The 17,674-nt window shown below is 39.4% G+C and overlaps 1 protein-coding gene across 2 annotated transcripts in view; it reads right to left on the reverse strand.

Annotated features, from left to right (window-relative positions):
- Positions 1-388: 388 nt before the first annotated feature.
- The window catches only part of LMBR1 (limb development membrane protein 1), a 140,156-nt gene continuing 122,870 nt past the window's right edge, over positions 389-17,674 (reverse strand). For both annotated transcript variants that reach the window (XM_039527172.1, XM_039527173.1), the window contains 5 exons: positions 17,303-17,376; positions 16,977-17,067; positions 15,359-15,425; positions 9,384-9,545; positions 389-4,072 (listed from right to left, as the gene is read on the reverse strand). In XM_039527172.1, coding sequence (XP_039383106.1) covers positions 3,987-4,072; positions 9,384-9,545; positions 15,359-15,425; positions 16,977-17,067; positions 17,303-17,376 — 480 coding nt within the window. In that variant the 3' untranslated portion in view covers positions 389-3,986. The remainder of the gene's footprint in view (positions 4,073-9,383; positions 9,546-15,358; positions 15,426-16,976; positions 17,068-17,302; positions 17,377-17,674) is intronic.

Genomic DNA, 17,674 nt, shown 5'->3' on the forward strand with positions numbered 1-17,674 from the left:
ATGGTTTATTCTAAGTCCCCCACAATACCATAGGGAAGACATCAACCTAACGTCTGCGAACAATGGCAGAGACTCATCCAGACCATCACATATTTGATATAAAAATTCATCTTGAAAACTTGACCTTCTATCCATTTCTCATGTGTCCTGTGATGTAGATTCAGTAAGGACGGACCTGCTTTACCCGGCTCTAATTTAGACTGTACATTCTGCAGGGCAGGGACCACCTCTTCTCTGGTTTGTCCAGCATGGAGCACACAGGAGGCACTCTAAGCTGTATATGATTACAAGAGGCTTCAGGAGCATGGAGGATTAATACTCCCACAGCCTCTGTGGTTGGTGATATTTTTAAAGCTTTAATATGGTACTTCTGAACCAAAACACGAAATAATTTCTTGTTAAATTCTTTAATTTCTATGACACTAAAACAGTGAATTATGTAAAAGATATTGGAGAAACAGGGCCAACAACAAACACCATTGCAATCTGTAAACAAAGTTTCCTATGAATCCAAAAATTGTTACTTCTAAAGTAACATCATACCAGTTTAATTTTTACCTTAAAAGGTAAATACTGAAGATGTGCTTACACTTAAGAATCCCACCATATTACAACAATTCTGCCACTGTGCATTGAATATTGTGCTACCAACACAGGAGAAAGCCAAGAGGTGGCTAACTTAAGACACTTAATTCACATACCATAAATCAGACAAAAATTGTATCTTGTTTATCAGATAGGAGCATCTCTGTGCTTTAGCCTCATAAAAAATGAGGCAGATGTTGATGTCACCAAGAGGTACAGACCACCTGACTTCATGAGACAAAACACTGGAAGTGCACTGTCAATATCTATTAATGACTTCTCCATTGCTTCTGTGTAAATAAATTTACCCTTCTGTGAATATACGACCAAGGTGTTATATTTACATTTGAAAGTAGCACTGTATCTGTAAAAAGTTTGCATATAGAATGTCAGTTTCAGGACATTTAACGCAGACAGTGTCACAATACAAAAAGTAGACTTAAGACACTGTCAGCAGCTACAGAAAGGTTGGATTTTCTCTGAAGATTAATCCACTGTGAGAACCACACTTAACCTAAACTTTTGCCTTCTTTCCAGTAACCAGTGTCTTTATTTAAGTACTCTTTTTAACTAATACAGATCTGTGACTCTAAGATTCAAAGCACAACCCAATAAAAGGAGTGCAATCAGAATACTGCAGTGTTTGTTTTGGGAGGGAAAGAAATACTAAGACAAGGGGGAAAACACTGCAAGTCTTTCTTCTTTTTGCCTACATACTATAACTTGCATTCTTGCTATTTGTGAACGTATCTAATGGAGCTTGCCTCCAGACAACTCACTCGCTAAACACAATTCATTCTGGGGAATCATATATAAGCATGGTGAATTGTTTGACTTTTTTTTATTTTCTTGGCTTGACAGAACACATACCCCTTCAAAAAAAAATCAGTTTCTGCTGTGGATGCCTACTGAGAGAAGGACAAAGATCAAAATTAAGGCAGATATCATCCAGAACTTGAGTAGAAATTTTTGCTTTTTGATCTTTCTGCAGACAATTTTGTCAGGGGATCTGATCAAAAAAATCTTACTGAGGCAACTACCTTAAAGTCACAATGTAACAGAAAGCTGGAATATGTTTTATAAAATGAACTAACCCTATCATATGTCACAGTTTACCACACTCCCAGTGTGGATATGGTACAACTATAGTCATATTATCATTTCCAAAGATAAATAGTGGATAATTATATTATCATTCTTTACACTTCTAATGCAGAAGCCCATACACTCTCAACAGATACAAGGAGCCAATGCCTTTACTAATAAATCATCTAATGTTTATAATGTGAATCCATATTTTTTTAAGTAATTTAGGAGTAGTTTTCTCTTCTTGGTTGGAACTTTGCCTCAATGGAGAAAAAAATAATTTCTGCTGTCCAAAAACTCAACAATAAATGTAAGCAACAGAAAAAAATGCTTGTAAGTCTCAATGAAAACTAGCAATTTTACTCTCTCCAAAACCCAGCCTAATAAACAGTAGATACAGCTCAGAAATTACTGCAGTAGTATTTATATATTATGCCCAATTTCCATTCAAAAAGGCCAATTCAGGAAACCATTATTTTTGTGGCTGTTGTTTGGGGTTTGCTTTTGAAGCACTCCACTGAACTCCCATCTCACTCCGATTTCATTAAGCATAGGCCAGAACTCAGACATTACTCAGGAAGAGAACAGATGAGAGATACCGGACATCAGAAGAGATTAACTTGTTTCAGAATCGTACTGGATATTAGTCCATTATCATGGTTTGATTGCGTGTAAGGGCTCAGACCTCAAATGGACATATTTCAGTTTTACATAAATACAAAATAAGAAACATTAAACTTACCAAAAAATGTTTTGGTAACCTTGCCTGATCTGTCTACAGATCACACATATACAGGCAATGGTCCTCATTACTGTCTTTATAATTCCTCTTTTCAAGTCAAGTGTTAGTGCAGCAGTGTTAGACAACAGGCAAAAGTACACACATTTTAACAGCGACCTGTGATTGTCACATACTACTTGCAGGACGTCTGATTCTACAGCAATGCTAAAGAAAATACTGAATTTCTCCTCATCAGTGTCATTCTGGGTCTAAGGGCCCAGAGCAGCTAAATCATGTTACATTGCAGAAAGCTTCATACTCATAAGAAAGACTGAACTGGAGGTTTTGCTGACCCAACTGACTGCATCATTTCTGTAAGCTTAGTATTCAACATATATAGTATACTACACACACACTATATAGTACTATCTATACAGATAGACAGGACTATATAATATATAGGAGAAACTAAAGACTTGAAGAGATTGGTGAAAAATAATAGCTTGCACTGAGTTATAAACATTCGTGTGTGTGTGTGTGTCTGTGTGTGTGTGTGTGTGTGTGTACACACACATGAGAGAAACTAAAGACTGACGAGATTAGTGAAAGATAGTGGCTTGCACCACTGAGCTACAATATACTGCATCATCATCATCAGGACTTAACTCAGAAAACCTTTAAGGAAACTGTGCAACTGGAGACTACTAGACAAAGTCTGTGCTACTTGTGTTGAAAGGCGCGCACACACACACACACACACACACGCACACACAAAGTTAACAGAATTTTATGTACGTATATTTTGAAGGGCAATTGACCTCTATGGCATAACACTTTCTGTAAGTGATAGTACTGTATGAATTAGAACAATAAGAGGCCTGCATAGCTTTCTACAAAGCATACTGGGCTCAGATTTAACAGTGAAGTACGTTAGAATTTATCTTGTGGTTCATTAGTCTTGATGAGACACCTTCTGATTACCACTGAAGAAAATTACCTTCTGTCATTGAAAAGCCTACAATACTGGGTCTGTAAGAGTGCTTCATGATGCCAAATGTTACATACAGCCTAGTGAATCCTGTATGAAACTAACAGTGATCTCTCCAAATTACTTCAATTTTTTAATGAATTCTTAGTAGAAAAGAAGTGTGACTTGCTGTTAAAGACACCTAAACATTCTTAATTAGGGTTATATTGGGCTTCAAATGTACCCTTTCTTTCCAAGTCTCAGAGTTGCTCACCAGCATTGTATTTATATCACAGAGGAGGTATTGTGCACTTAACATGGTAGTAGGGCATCATATCTAGAAACATGAGACTCTGTCCAACCACAAATTCGTTATTTTTCTCAGCTTCCAGTCTTCAAGGCACCTCCTGCATAAACTGACTGGGGAGTATACAAAATGGACCAAAACAAATCAGAAATTGTAGAATCGGAAGTAGCTTGGTTTCTCAGAAATACACAGTGTGAAAAGTGAGAGAAGGTTGGACCCAAAATTAACAAATGAAATTAATACAAAGATATTTTGATGAAGATGACAGGAATGTCATGAGGTTGAAGTTTTCAGCTTTATTGATTGAAGATGATTGCTTCTCACAGTGTTTTCTGATGCCCATTTGCAGAAGGCTTTGTTGTCTCAGAGTCTCTTGCATTGTTCGACAGATGAAGTTTATCTAAACCTGCATAGGTATTACACATAAGGTAAAATACAATTTTCTGCTTTTCATATATTTAGATATTTACAATGGAAAACTGCTAAAAGCACATTGTAGACAAACCAAATTGTGTTTGGTTTTGTTTTTCATATTTGCTGAAGGCCAAAATAGTAAAATAGAACACCCCCTTTCTCTCGGCAGCCCCCCTCGACATGCTGTAAGAACCCCAGGGCCCAGTGGGAAGGAGGAGGGCAGCTTGGAGCAGGGGCCTTGCGCATAGGCGTAGTGTGACTTCTATTTCAGGGGAACAGGAACGAGCAGTCCAGGGAGGGAGCACCATCTGCACCCCTGACTCACTTCAGCAGGCCACCTGCCTGTCTGGGGTTGGGGGAGGGGAACATAACCAAAAATTGTAACTCAAGGATGGGGGGCTTAGCTCAAAAAGTTTGAAAACAGCTTAGGGCACAAGGAGGAGGTAGCTGGGGCTGTGTGTGGGCAGGGGGTAGCTCAGGGGGCAGGGAGAGGGGGTAGGCTGGGGCTGTGTGCGGGCAGGGGTAGCTCCGGGTGCAGGGAGAGGGGGTAGCTGGGGCTGTGTGTGCAGGCAGGGGAATAGCTCAGGGTGCAGGGAGAGGGGTAGGGGCTGTGTGCAGGCAGGGGAATAGCTCGGGGTGCAGGGAGAGGGGTAGGGGCTGTGTGCAGGCAGGGGAATAGCTCAGGGTGCAGGGAGAGGGGTACTAGGGGTTGTGTGCAGGCAGGGAAGCTCAGGGTGCTGGGAGAGGGGTACTAGGGATTATGTGCAGGCAGGGGGTAGCTCAGGGTGCAGGGAGAGGGGATAGCTGGGGCTGTGTGCGGGCAGGGGGTAGCTCGGGGTGCAGGGAGAGGGGGTAGCTGGGGCTGTGCGCGGGCAGGGGGTAGCTCAGGGGGCAGGGAGAGGGGTTAGCTGGGGCTGTGTGCGGGCAGGGGGTGGCTCAGGGTGCAGGGAGAGGGGGTAGCTGGGGCTGAGTGCAGGCAGGGGTAGCTCAGGGGCAGGGAGAGGGGTAGCTGGGGCTGTGTGCGGGCAGGGGGTAGCTCAGGGGCAGGGAGAGGGGTAGCTGGGGCTGTGTGCAGGCAGGGGGTAGCTCAGGGTGCAGGGAGAGGGGATAGCTGGGGCTGTGTGCGGGCAGGGGGTAGCTCAGGGGGCAGGGAGAGGGGGTAGCTGGGGCTGTGTGCGGGCAGGGGGTAGCTCAGGGGGCAGGGAGAGGGGGTAGCTGGGGCTGTGTGCGGGCAGGGGGTAGCTCAGGGGGCAGGGAGAGGGGATAGCTGGGGCTGTGTGCTGGGAGGGCTCCCCTGCAGTCCCTGTTCCCAGAGGGGTCTGTCAGCCATGGAGCTGGGTCTCCCAGCGGATGTCTCTGCGAGAGCAAAGGGGGCTGGGACTCGGGAGCAGCTTCAACCCAGGGCACCAGGAGGAGAGGAGGGAACGCTGTGGCCGTCTGCTCCATGGCACCAGCCAGAGCCGCAGCTGCCCTGCACTGCCCGGTGTAATGGCAAAAATAGCAGCCGGCACCAATAGCAGTTACCTACTGAGCCTGCTCAGTTCAGTACAACCTAGACAGGAAATTCTGCCAGGGAGCTGTTTGCCACTACATCAGCTCTGGCTTCCTGCCTCCAACCTGGCCAGGGAGAGGAGGGGGAGAGGTGGTGTAGATGTGCCCCCCGGGGACTACCCTGCTCTTGCGCTGCAGTTTGGGGGTGGGGTACGGGCAGCAATGCCCCTCCATGTCCACAACTCTGCCCACAGGCTCAGGGTTTCTGCCCCACAGGGAGCACCAGGGCTCAGCGATTCAGCCCCGGGCCTCCCAGTTTCAGCCCAGTGGAGGGCGCCAAGGGTCAGGGCTTCAGCCCTGCACCTCCCAGGAGTCCCGGCTTGAGCCCCGCAGGGGGAGCCAGGGATCGGGGTCTGGGTTTCAGCCACGGGGCCCCACTCCCCCCTTGAAAGGGCTCATGGACCTCCAGAGGGCCACAGACCCCTGGTTGAGAACTGCTGCTCTAGTTCAAACAGGAATTACTTCAGGGAAGTCCTCAAGCCTGTGTCATACAGAAAGTCAGACTACATGATCACAACACTCCCCTCTGGGTTTATAATCTATGAACATTTTCAAAAACAGAAGCCTACAATTAAGCTCTTAAATCTGCACTTTAAACAATTCAGGATGGGTTTTCAGAAGTATTTAAGTGCACAAGTTCCATGGGTACTTTTAAAAATAATCCCCTTACTGGTCTAAGCATGGACTTTGGAACCTAAAGTTAGGGTCTTTTTTTAATTTAATGCTAATGGCACAAAATGGATATCATATCTTAGAACTTCCCCACTCTTGGATCCTCTTTCTCTACACAAAGTCACTACTATTCCCTTAGCAATCCAAAGCACTGACATATAAAAGAGGATTAACTCAGGGCACCGAACAAAGTGAACTCAAAGATCCTCTTTTCATGAAAATATCCCTATCTAATGAATAGGGAGATCAAACCAAACAGATAAACAATAAATTAACAGCGGTGTATCACGTCTATCAAGACCAACTAAGACGAAGCTTCCTTGAATACATATTCCTAGCACAAGATCTATTGATGAATCATAGAAAGGTAGGGCTGAAAGGATGTTGAGAAGTCATCAATTCCAGTCCCCTGTGTTGTGGCAGGACCAAGTAAGCCTAGACCATCCCTGACAGGTGTTCGTCCAACCTGCTTTTAAAAACCTCTAATGATGAGGATTCCACAATCTTCCTTGAAAGCCTATCCCAGAGCTTAACTACCTCTATAGTTACAAAGTTTTCCTAAGATCTAACCTATATTACCCTTGCTGAAGATTAAGACCATTACTTTTTGTCCTGCGTTTAGTGGACATGGAGAACAATTGCGCACCATTGTCTTGATAACAGCCCTTAACATATTTGAAGACTTCTCAGATTCCCCCCTCAAGTCATCTTTTCTCAAGGCTTAACACATAGGCACCGGCTCCATCGGTGCTCTGGGGGCTGGAGAAAAATTAGTGGGTCTCATCCTAAATTCATACTAATGAAGTCTGTATAATACATCAGATTGTCTATGTGTGTGTGCACACAAACAAAAACCATGTACAAACCAACTACTGAAGAAGTGTTAAGATTTCAAATTTAAGCAATTACACAATCATAAAAAGTGAAAGTTAAGACTGAACCAAAAAAATCTTCTTTCCGTCCCTCTGTAATGCATACACATAACAATACCAGCAAGGTTCACAGATTCTTTGTAAATTACAAAAAATATGAGCACAAATTAAAATTACTGACCAAGAATCCATGGTTCTTCAAACAGATTGACAGGATAGATCCACATTCTAAGGAGCACTTGTATTTTCTTTGCTATAGTCACAACTCTCTGGGAAGCAGTGACCACTGGAGTCTCTGGCATGCACCTTCACAGCACTGAGTGTTCAGACCCAAGCTTATAGGAAATAGTAGTCTAAATCTCACTTCTGGATCTTTCAACTTAATCAAATTCCATTCAAGAGTCTGAAGAAGTAGGTACAGTTGGTGGGGAGTGTGTATCTAGGCAGTCAACCTACTCAATGCAAGCTCTCTCCTTTGAATATTTACAGCACAGAGCCCCACACTTGAGAGATTAAATAGCATTAAAATCCGTTATTAAAGGTGGCGGCTCTCATGAAAGCTAGTTAAATAAAGATAGCAGAACTGTTCTTCTGAACTGATCACAAGTCATGGAAACCAAGTCAAGAGAGTTAACAGACTGAAATCTGAATTCTGGGCAGCTGTCCTACATATCTCAGTGAGAAACATTTGAAGACATACTGTGGAAATGGTCTTAGATTTGTAGAATGTTTTAAGACTTTTAGATACTACCACACTTGCAAATTCTCAGCAAGCATGCATACACAATTTGATCCATTTAGACTAGCTGAGTAGAAATTGTATCTCCATTAGGCTTGTCTTCAACAGATTTATGTAAAGGTTTAATTCTCTGTATATAGTAGCTAAAAGCTATTAAGCTATGCAGTCTAACATTTCCTGATAGTAAGCGAAGCTTAGGAAAGAACATTCCTGGGAAGTTAAAAAAACTGTTTTAGGTAGAAATCAGATGTCAACTTTAGTTAGGAATGTAGGTTGGGGGCACAGCACTATTATATTCTTTTGGGAAGAGCCTAGGGGGGAGGGATAGCTCAGTGGTTTGAGCATTGGCCTGCTAAACCCAGGGTTGAGTGTTCAATCCTTGCAGGGGCCACTTAGGGATCTGGGGCAAAATCAGTACTTGATCCTGCTAGTGAAGGCAGGGGGCTGGACTTGATGACCTTTCAGGGTCCCTTCTACGAGACAGGTATATCTCCATTTATTTTTTTTTAAGGATTCATAGCCCTCCATCTGCGACAGTACAGAGGGACAGAGAAGGGGGTCAGTACAACTGCACCTTATATGACCATAGGGCTGAATGTTCCTTTCTGTGAGGCAGCATGTGAATATCACCCAACTACTTTTGAGAGGGGTATGACTTGGGATTGTGCATGCCAGGAACTCCACAGAGTATGGTTCCATCCTGGCAATACACTGAAAACTGAAGATATCATAATATACAAGAGGGTTAAGGTTGTGTGCTCAATCTTAGTTTGCACATTTCCTCAGAAGATTGCTTAACACTGTAACCTTAACTCTGTTAACTTGTAGAATTTCCAATTGTTTTATTTCTTTATGTTAATGATTCATCCCTAGGATTCAGACCTTTTTATCTTTATGATAAACTCTTTAAACAAACAAAAAGGATTGCTAAGGTCATTGATAAACAGCTTCTGATTTTTCTTTATTTGTTAATGTTAGGATTATTTTTCTGAAATTATAAATAAAAGATGAAAATATTAGTGATATAGAATTCAATTCCCTTCTGGCAGAGACCAAGCTTGGAATGTTTCAGCCTAAAACGTAATTTTGTTTAATAAGTTATGAGTGAATGAAGAAAGATAACACAACAAACTTTTTTGCAGCCGTAACTATACCGGGTGTAACTGAGCACCTGCTCTAAAGTACATGCCTTCACAAACACTCCGAGGTACAGCAGTAATGAAGATAATTCAAACATTAGCCAGAAGGTATAGTGTGGTGCAGGGCTTGGAGGAAATGTTTAAGTGAGAAAAACAGCACTTTTGCAATGGCACATAGGTTCTGTTACACGCACACCCATTTGGTTAGTTTAAGAGCAAGAACTGGCAGAAATACATTTGTAGGGACTTGGGAAACTTTATGATTGAAAAAGGAAAATAAAAAAAAGATGTAGATGTTAAAATAAAGGGCAAATGCCTTTACCATATTACCTAATGCTTTGAAGAGCTCTTCTCGCACAGCAGAGGTGAACTTTCTGACCAGACATAGAGTTGTCATGATAGCAAAGAGCAAATTGTAAGATAACACAATGTAGAAATTTCCCAGCCAGTTAAACCTTCCAAAGTCTCCAAGCAGATCAAATCTGGTAATTCCTGTTAAAATTACATTTTTGAACATTTAAAAAGAGATAAGATTTAAAAAATATTCTTGAAAACATTTTTTAATTACTATAAAAATACAGGAGATTGACCTATGTAACTCTAGTACTTGGTGCTGTATTAAAGAAAAATACACTAAGAATCCCTATGATTGAGAGATGGATGTACAGTCAAAGATGTAAAACAAACATTTTTTGAAGGTCATTTGGGTCTCTTGTTTGGCTACAACAGAGTTGCTAGACATAGTATAACATTTGTTGGTTGACCAAAATACCTTAGGTGGCTCAGATAAAAGGCTGATAAACATGTGTCTTGAAATAACGTTATAAATTCAAGACAAATAAGTGGTTCCCCTATTTCAATAAATATAATTTTGAAAATTAACTATCTTAAACCAATCATCATAAAAGCCATTTGTTTAAGATGTCAGGCTTCCATAAAATCCTTACTTATATAAAAAAAAATGATGGAAAGCATTGTGTGCCTTTCACAAAAGACAACACTAATTTACATTTAACTGCTTTACACACACACACACACACACACACCTTAGTTCTGAAGCTTGTTGCTTTTCCATGACATGAGAATGTTTAGCATTATTTATTCAAAAAATTATATGCAATGTAAGAAACAGAATAGCACAACACTACAAAAGTATAGTTTTGCCTGCATTAACTGTAAATTACATTATTTTTCTGTATATTGATTTTTTTATTTCACTGCTTTTGCAGATATCTGTTTGTAGCAGTAAGTGCCCTGCCAAGAGAGGCACAAAACCACATGGTACAGTAAACATTAGGGCTGCATACATGCTTTGTGGATCCACTGTTTTGAAATTAAGTATTCAAAGACTTCCTCTCCTAGTGCAATTCCTCTCCTAGTGCCAGTGCTGCAGTCAGATAGGAGTCACACAGGAGGAGGAAATGAGAGAAGTTCACAATCCTGATAGCCTGAGGTCTACCTGAGAACTCCAACTCACATGTCAGGGTAGTAATCTCTAGGGCTATCAAGCTCCAAGTGCCTACCGACAAAGCAGAAAAGGAAACAGGAAGTTTTCCAAGCCCATGTTGTGTCAGGTCTAACAAGTCAGCTTCAAGAGGGGAGTCTGTGCCAAAGAAGACCACATCAAGACAGACTGCATAGATATAAAGGTGTAGGGCGTTGAGCCAATGCTCAAAACAATTTCCCCCTGGGACCCACTCCAAAGAGTCCTCCCGTGGTAACTTATCCTCAGAACTCAGTCTTACCTCTGAATAAGGTGAAGGGAAAGAGTTTTCACTGGCCTCAACATCAAAATGGGGAAAAAACAAGCTCCAGACACCAACCTTCCTTTGAAAACACAACCCTCAGATCTGAGATTCTTGGGAGCAGGTTTTGAACAACAGCTTGATTCCAAAAAGGTTACAGACTTGGAAAGACTGTGCTGTTCAGGCTTGGGTATACTAACCTGCAGTGCTTTGTGCAGTGATAAGTGATGACACTTCAACTCCATCTCTTTCCAAGGCCAAGGGGAAAGAGCTGCACAACAAGCCATGCACCTCGTTGTACAGTGACCCTGGCCCAGAGACTCTAGGCTGGTCAATGACACATCATAGCATTAAAAAACGTGCACCATTTGAACCTCTGCATCAGCCATCTTACCTAGCCTGAAGATGAGCAGCTAACGACTGAGATCAACTGGAGTATTTAAGGAGAACACAAAGGGTGCAAGAGCACAAGAAAGAAAAATTATAGAGCAAAAAGGAGGGGGACTAAGGAAACAGCCCTAAGGGATAATGGAGAAATTACTGAAGTTGCCCAAGACAATGAAAAGGAAAGGGCAAAGAGATAGGTGAACAAAGAGTACAGATTCATAAGCACACAAGGAGCAGAAATTGACTGACAGTCAAAATCAGCAAACAGATCAAGATAGATAAATACAGAGAAGATGCTTTTAGACTTGACCATGAAGTTGAGATTGACCTTAAACACAGATTCAATGGAATGGAGAGGGTGGAAGTCAGACTGCAGGACATACAAGAGGGTTTGAGAGAGAAACTCAAGGTAGGGAACGAGGCACACTCCAGAAGCCTGAAGTAAGAGGTGGTGCATTAGTTGTATATTTAAGTGGGGTCAAAGAAGGTTTTTTTTGGCAAAATACAAGAGTGACTCTCGAAGAGGAAGGGACTGCAAGGAGGGTTGGTCTTTAAAAGAGAAGGCATCACTGGAAGACAAATCAGAGGGACAGAGTGCCATGTCTCAATGACAGCAGGTAAAAGAAAGTGATTATAACCTATATTTCTTGACAATCTTTAATAGAAATATATTTTAATATGGTTATCTGGAAAATCAGCCTTTATGCAAGTTGATTTTTTTTATTGCCTTATCTGTTTTAAAAAAACATGTATACAGCCCTTTCAGGGGTAAAAAAAAAAAATTCAATGAGACTTCACTATTAAAGAGTCTATTGTAGTACCATAAGTATAAACCTAAAAAGTATTTGAGACAAAATATTCTGTGGAGATTTTAAAATTCAGAATGTTTAAAATCTTAAGAACCCTAAAAATACAGCATTAAGTAAACACACAACTTCAGTTTTAATTTCAAATCAATATTTATGATAAAATCCTAGAGAAAAAGAAAGCTGGAAAACAATACTTTTATGACATCAAACTCAATTTTGTTTGTAGCTCTAAAATCCTAGCTTATCAACTATTCTGCTCCCTAGTTCATTTCACAATGGTAATGATGTGGTGCTGACAGTCAAGCACTTGCCAATCAGGAGCAGTAAAGGAAAGGCTGAAAAGGCCTGAAAAACTAGGTTTTTCATTTTTACTTTTTGTTGCTAAAAATACCCCCAACTCCTTTAATATGGCAGTAAAGATTTGACAGAAACCTTCGTCAGAATGCTAAAATACATGTAACAATTCTCCATACTTCATCTTAAATTCAAAGACTGGATTAAAAAAAGTTAAAACGTGAAATACTTGATAACTTTCCCCAGTTTGCCTTTCCCATAATGCTGAAATCCTGCTTTTTCTTTATAGTCTAGAAACTTGCTTTTTTAATACTGTGAAAAGACTATGAATCTGTTTAACGTATTTATTTCTTTTCATCTATTCAGTGCCACTGGGCGTAACATGTAATGCAATGCATGTTGATATTTTGCAAAGCACCACATGACTCACTGTACTCTAATACACTCTATTAATCCTGTTTGGACAGCTGTGTCCGTGCATTTGTTAGCTGTGTTTTAATTGTTCCATTTTTTTATTTATCTCTATGGCAAACTATCCAGGAATTTCATTTGTTACGTTTTTTTTTTTTAAAAGAGAGTTTTGCCATTAATTTGTTTTCTATGTAACAATTGCACCCTGCATGTACACTTTCCTCAATACAATTATCTTGTATTAATACCAACTGTTAATCTTAATTACAGTACATAACCAATGATTTTGACAAACGAAAATGGTAAATGCCATAAAAATTAGTAGCACAATACAAATGCCATAATTCTAGTTTTAAACATCACTATTTGAACACTGTGTTGGTCTTGATGTTAAAAAGTGGTTTCATTTCTCAGATCTTAATCATATTTGCTCTTGATTTTAAGATTGGAAATCTTTAAATATTAGACTTATTATTTTGATTTTTGGTGACATTTAGAATGTCAATATATAAATGTACATTATTTTGTGATACTAAATATGGATTTTTTAAATTTAATTTAATTTTTAAAGGTGAGAGCTTTGGGTTAGAATATCATCCTTCAAACAATGTATTGTTTCACATACAGAGGCATTCCCTCCTGGAACGTCACTGAATTTTAATGGGACCCAGTGCAGAAATAGACTCGTGAGTGCGTGTTTGTCCTTGTTTGGGCCCTTTAAAATGGGATTCTTCATAAGAAGATTGTATACAATATGCCATGTAGTTATTAGACTCATTTATTGGGAAATCTCAATGGTTTTCTATCTGATGGCACTTCAGTCAAGTTGTTGTTGTTTTTGCAACGAAAAGCTTGTGTCCACTGCCCTGCAGAGATGTAAACTGCAGCGCACACTAGTACGCTGCACTATACCTCCCCCATGTGGATGCTGTGGGCACAAACTAAAAGGTACCTCATTCACATTGACAGAGTCCTAAAGGGGAGTTACTGCACAGCCCGCTAGCACGTGCCGCCCTTCACACCCCATAGTCTGAACCGTGTGGCCAGGGAGACGGAGTCTACATGGAACAAAAGTTGGATGTTTTCAAATCTGACTGTCTGAAGTTAAGCTCCTATATTCATATTTAAACACCACAAATGTAAGTGGCCTGATTTTTGGAAGCAGCCAACACCCACAAATCCCAGTGAAGTTCACAGGAGGTGCAAGTGCTCTGCATCACTGAAAATCAGGTGATTTATTTAAATGCTTCCATCTGATTTTACAAGCCTATATGTAGGCACTTAGGCCTGAGTCTGATAGGTTGAACATTTAAATGCATTTCAAATACAAAGAGCCTCTCTCTTTAATCAGTTGCACCAGTTTTCCAGGACAAGTATCTATGACAATTTTAAACAGGAATCAAGGTGTCTTCCCCCACCAATATTCCAAAGTTTAGTTTTTAACATATTAACCTAGAGGGGCAAGGGCCATGTGCAGAACTATTTTAACAAAAACAATCAACTGGTTTTCCCATTACTATAAAAAAAGCTAAATACATGAAGTGTGTTTAACACTTCATAAACCTTTATGCTCAAGGCATTAACTTGCTGCTTAATCCATAGATAGCTTGCTGTGCCATCCACTTATGACATCGGTCTGAACTCGGATGAAATGCACGCTTTTACATAAGACAAAAAACAATTTTAAGATGGACATGATATAACTGTGCACTCCTTTCAAAAGTTTTCAAATCTATTTACTTTTTATTGTCTGCAAGTTTACCTTCAAGAACAACAGTATTCTTTAGTTTCTATGAAAAACTAAGCCAGCTATGATATTAGACTATTTTTTCTTGCTTTACTTGAATTAAGAAGACTAAAGCCCTCTAAAAAAATATTCCTTAAATCCAGATTTTAAATGAAACCATGATCTTCTGATTAACATTTGAAAAAAGTAGTGTATTTTCTAGAACATACTTCGCAGCTTTTACCAAAATGTGTGATCCCTGCTATTTATATGTAGGCTTGGAAGGTTTATATTTTTACTGGTAAATGCTGGTAAACATAAATTTCACCATACACACACACAAACACAAAGAAAAAACATTTCCATCAATAATAATAGACATTTACACACAGGCAAAGAAAGAAAAATGCTGCTCGCACATTTATTAGGGTTTGATTTAAGGATATGTATTTTGTATATTTTGATGTAATTTGGACAATTTGTGTTTTTTTATGGTTTTAAAGTTTTAACTTTTTGAATCTTAACATCTACTATTATTAAATAATCGTTGTCCGACTCCACTCTCTCGTGCAACTGTGAAAATTTAAAATAAAAATTGAAAAAATGCTTAAAAACAAAACATCTATATTATCCATCGAAATCCCCAAAAAATAAAAAATGGAATTTTGCCCACCCTATTTATATGTATAATTCATGGTGCTCTGGGACTTAGAGAAGCTATACATTTGATTTCAGCAAAGACTGTCAAAGTAAAACTATGAAATCATTTATAGTTCCTGAGAAACACCAGGGAAGTTATTTTAATATATATCCAAAGTCTGACTTTTCCTGGGTCATTTCATTTACATGCCTGCATCAAAACATTATGAAAACATACAACATAGTAAAAATACTTCACTGTTATGATACTGAAATATTTGTATTAAAACTTACCCAGTGTTCTTGACATCACTGGCAAAGCAGAGCTGAGCACTAAGATTGACACACAGTTTCCAATTATCTGTTGTGAACAAGAACACCCCCATCAAAATAGGTTTTTTGCTGAAAGAAATATGGCAGCTGAGCTCTGACAAAGAACAGTTTCTGAAAGCTACATCCTGTGAATTAGACTTAAAAATGTAATTTTATTTTAGATTATGTAAAATTAATTTGTTCTTGCTTCTGCTAGACATCTCCAATAAGTGTCATTCACAAAATGTTTACCTCCAACAATAGACAAAGTCAGATACTTATTAAAACCAGCAGAAGAGTGAATAAGCAAGCATGTAATGCTACATTTTAATCTAGAACCATGCTCACCAAAGGCTTTCATAAAAAATAGTGACGGCATCATTTAAAGCAACTATCATTCATTTAAAAATTTAGGCCCCAATCCTGCAAATACTTTATGTGCTTACCTTTATGCACATGAATCATTCCATGCGCTTTGTGATGCCTTGTGTGTAAAGTTAAACATGTTTTAACTGCTTGCAGGATTAGAGCCTAATTATAAAAAGGCTAAAAGACAAAATGTTTCCTTTCCACTGAGTTTTGTCCCTAAATTGAAACTAACAATCTAACAGCATAGCAATGTTAGATTTGTCTGCAGTTTTACTGAAACTGAACTTCTGTTCCTGTTCCTGAAAGCAGTTTGTTCAGCTCTGGTTCTATAACAATTAACAAGTAAATAAAATATCTGTTAAAGATAGCAAGGTAGAAACTTTTGTATTTACTTATATTTTGGGTTTTTTTCTGAACTATTCTTAATATACTGTAAATGAAAACTGAGCAGACATTACGAACATTTCAACGCACACATTTATTCGAGATGTTCTTATGCCTTCACGTACTTTCCTGCTTCCAAGAATTCCTGGCAAGATTAAAGCAATACGCTATATTTGAGAAGAAATTTCTTAAACACTGGTATACACTGAATATTTAATTAAATCCAAACCCTGCCTCCTGCTTATTGATCCCCTCCCCCCTTGTCAACTTGTGGGAATATTTTGTCAGAAACCTATGCATGTGTCTCAGCATTAGGTAACAGCATTTGTTATTCTGAAACCAATGCCAAACTGTGGAAAGTCAAACTAGACTCAGACTGCAAAATGTTGCTGAATAGAGCTCCTCAGTCTTACTTTAATTACTCAAATTTGAATTACTTTGTACTACTTGTAGCAACCAAGTTCTTCAGATTTCAAACAAGCTCCCTGAAGTACAGTTAGCACAATCAAAGTTACTCATTAGCAATACGTTTCCTTGGGGGGTGGGTGGGGGGGGAGGGAGTCCTTTCACTAGCTTTTCTATAGCTAGTTAACAAGCTCTGCTATTCCAGGCTTTTTACAAATGAATGGATGCCATCCAAACTAAACAGAGCACATCCTTTTTCCCACTCATTCAGTATTTTGAAAATCTTCCAGTTTGTGTTTACGCAGCTTACAAACAAATACTGATCACTGCAAATGAGCCATTCAGGGCAATTACTAACTAAAAGAGCCAGTTTGTCTTGGGTGGCAAAAAAAAAAAAAAAAAAAGGTGGGGGGGTGCATCGCTACCTCAGACTTTACCTTACCTTTGTCATAGTTGTGTCATCCTTCCTGGGAGTGAAATTTCCAAAAAAGCGAAGACTATAGAAGCCGACGACAGAGGATACCATAAGATAGCTGTGAGAATCAAGGAAAAAAGAACCTCCAAGGAATGCAAATTTCACTCAAGTTCTCAGCAGTCTCCTAAAAGTCTTAAGAACCAAAGAAAAAACAAAAACACTTCGAGTGCTTGAGAAGGACTGACCTGTCTCTTTCTTCTTTCTAGGCAAATGTCTTAGTAAACTACCAATGTCCCAGAAAACTAGACAGAATACTTGTTAACAGACAGAATTCTTACTTAAAGAAAGGATACAAAATCAAAATGATTTCAAGTGCTGCTCCCACAAAACCAAAAGTGGATAGGGAGGCACTTCCTATTCCAGGCCCCTACAAGGAGAAAAATACTTTGCATATTTTAATGAGATACAGGCATTAAGTGTTCAAAAAGTTAACTTTTGTCCCTAGCAAAACTCTAAAATCCTTGGCTGAAAGGTGCTATTATAGATGAAAAGTATCACTGTAAAATAAAATATTTTCCTGATACAACTCTATAAATTCAGGGTGATCTCAATTTATTTAGGCTCACATGCTTTGTGATTACATTAGCTAGAATTCAAATTTAAGTAAGCCGTTTTAATAAGATGGGAAAACAATTAGGTTTCCAGCATTATGATTTACATATGTA

The sequence above is a fragment of the Mauremys reevesii genome, linkage group 2 (genome assembly GCF_016161935.1).
Source record: "Mauremys reevesii isolate NIE-2019 linkage group 2, ASM1616193v1, whole genome shotgun sequence".
In the NCBI taxonomy this organism is placed as follows: domain Eukaryota; kingdom Metazoa; phylum Chordata; order Testudines; family Geoemydidae; genus Mauremys; species Mauremys reevesii.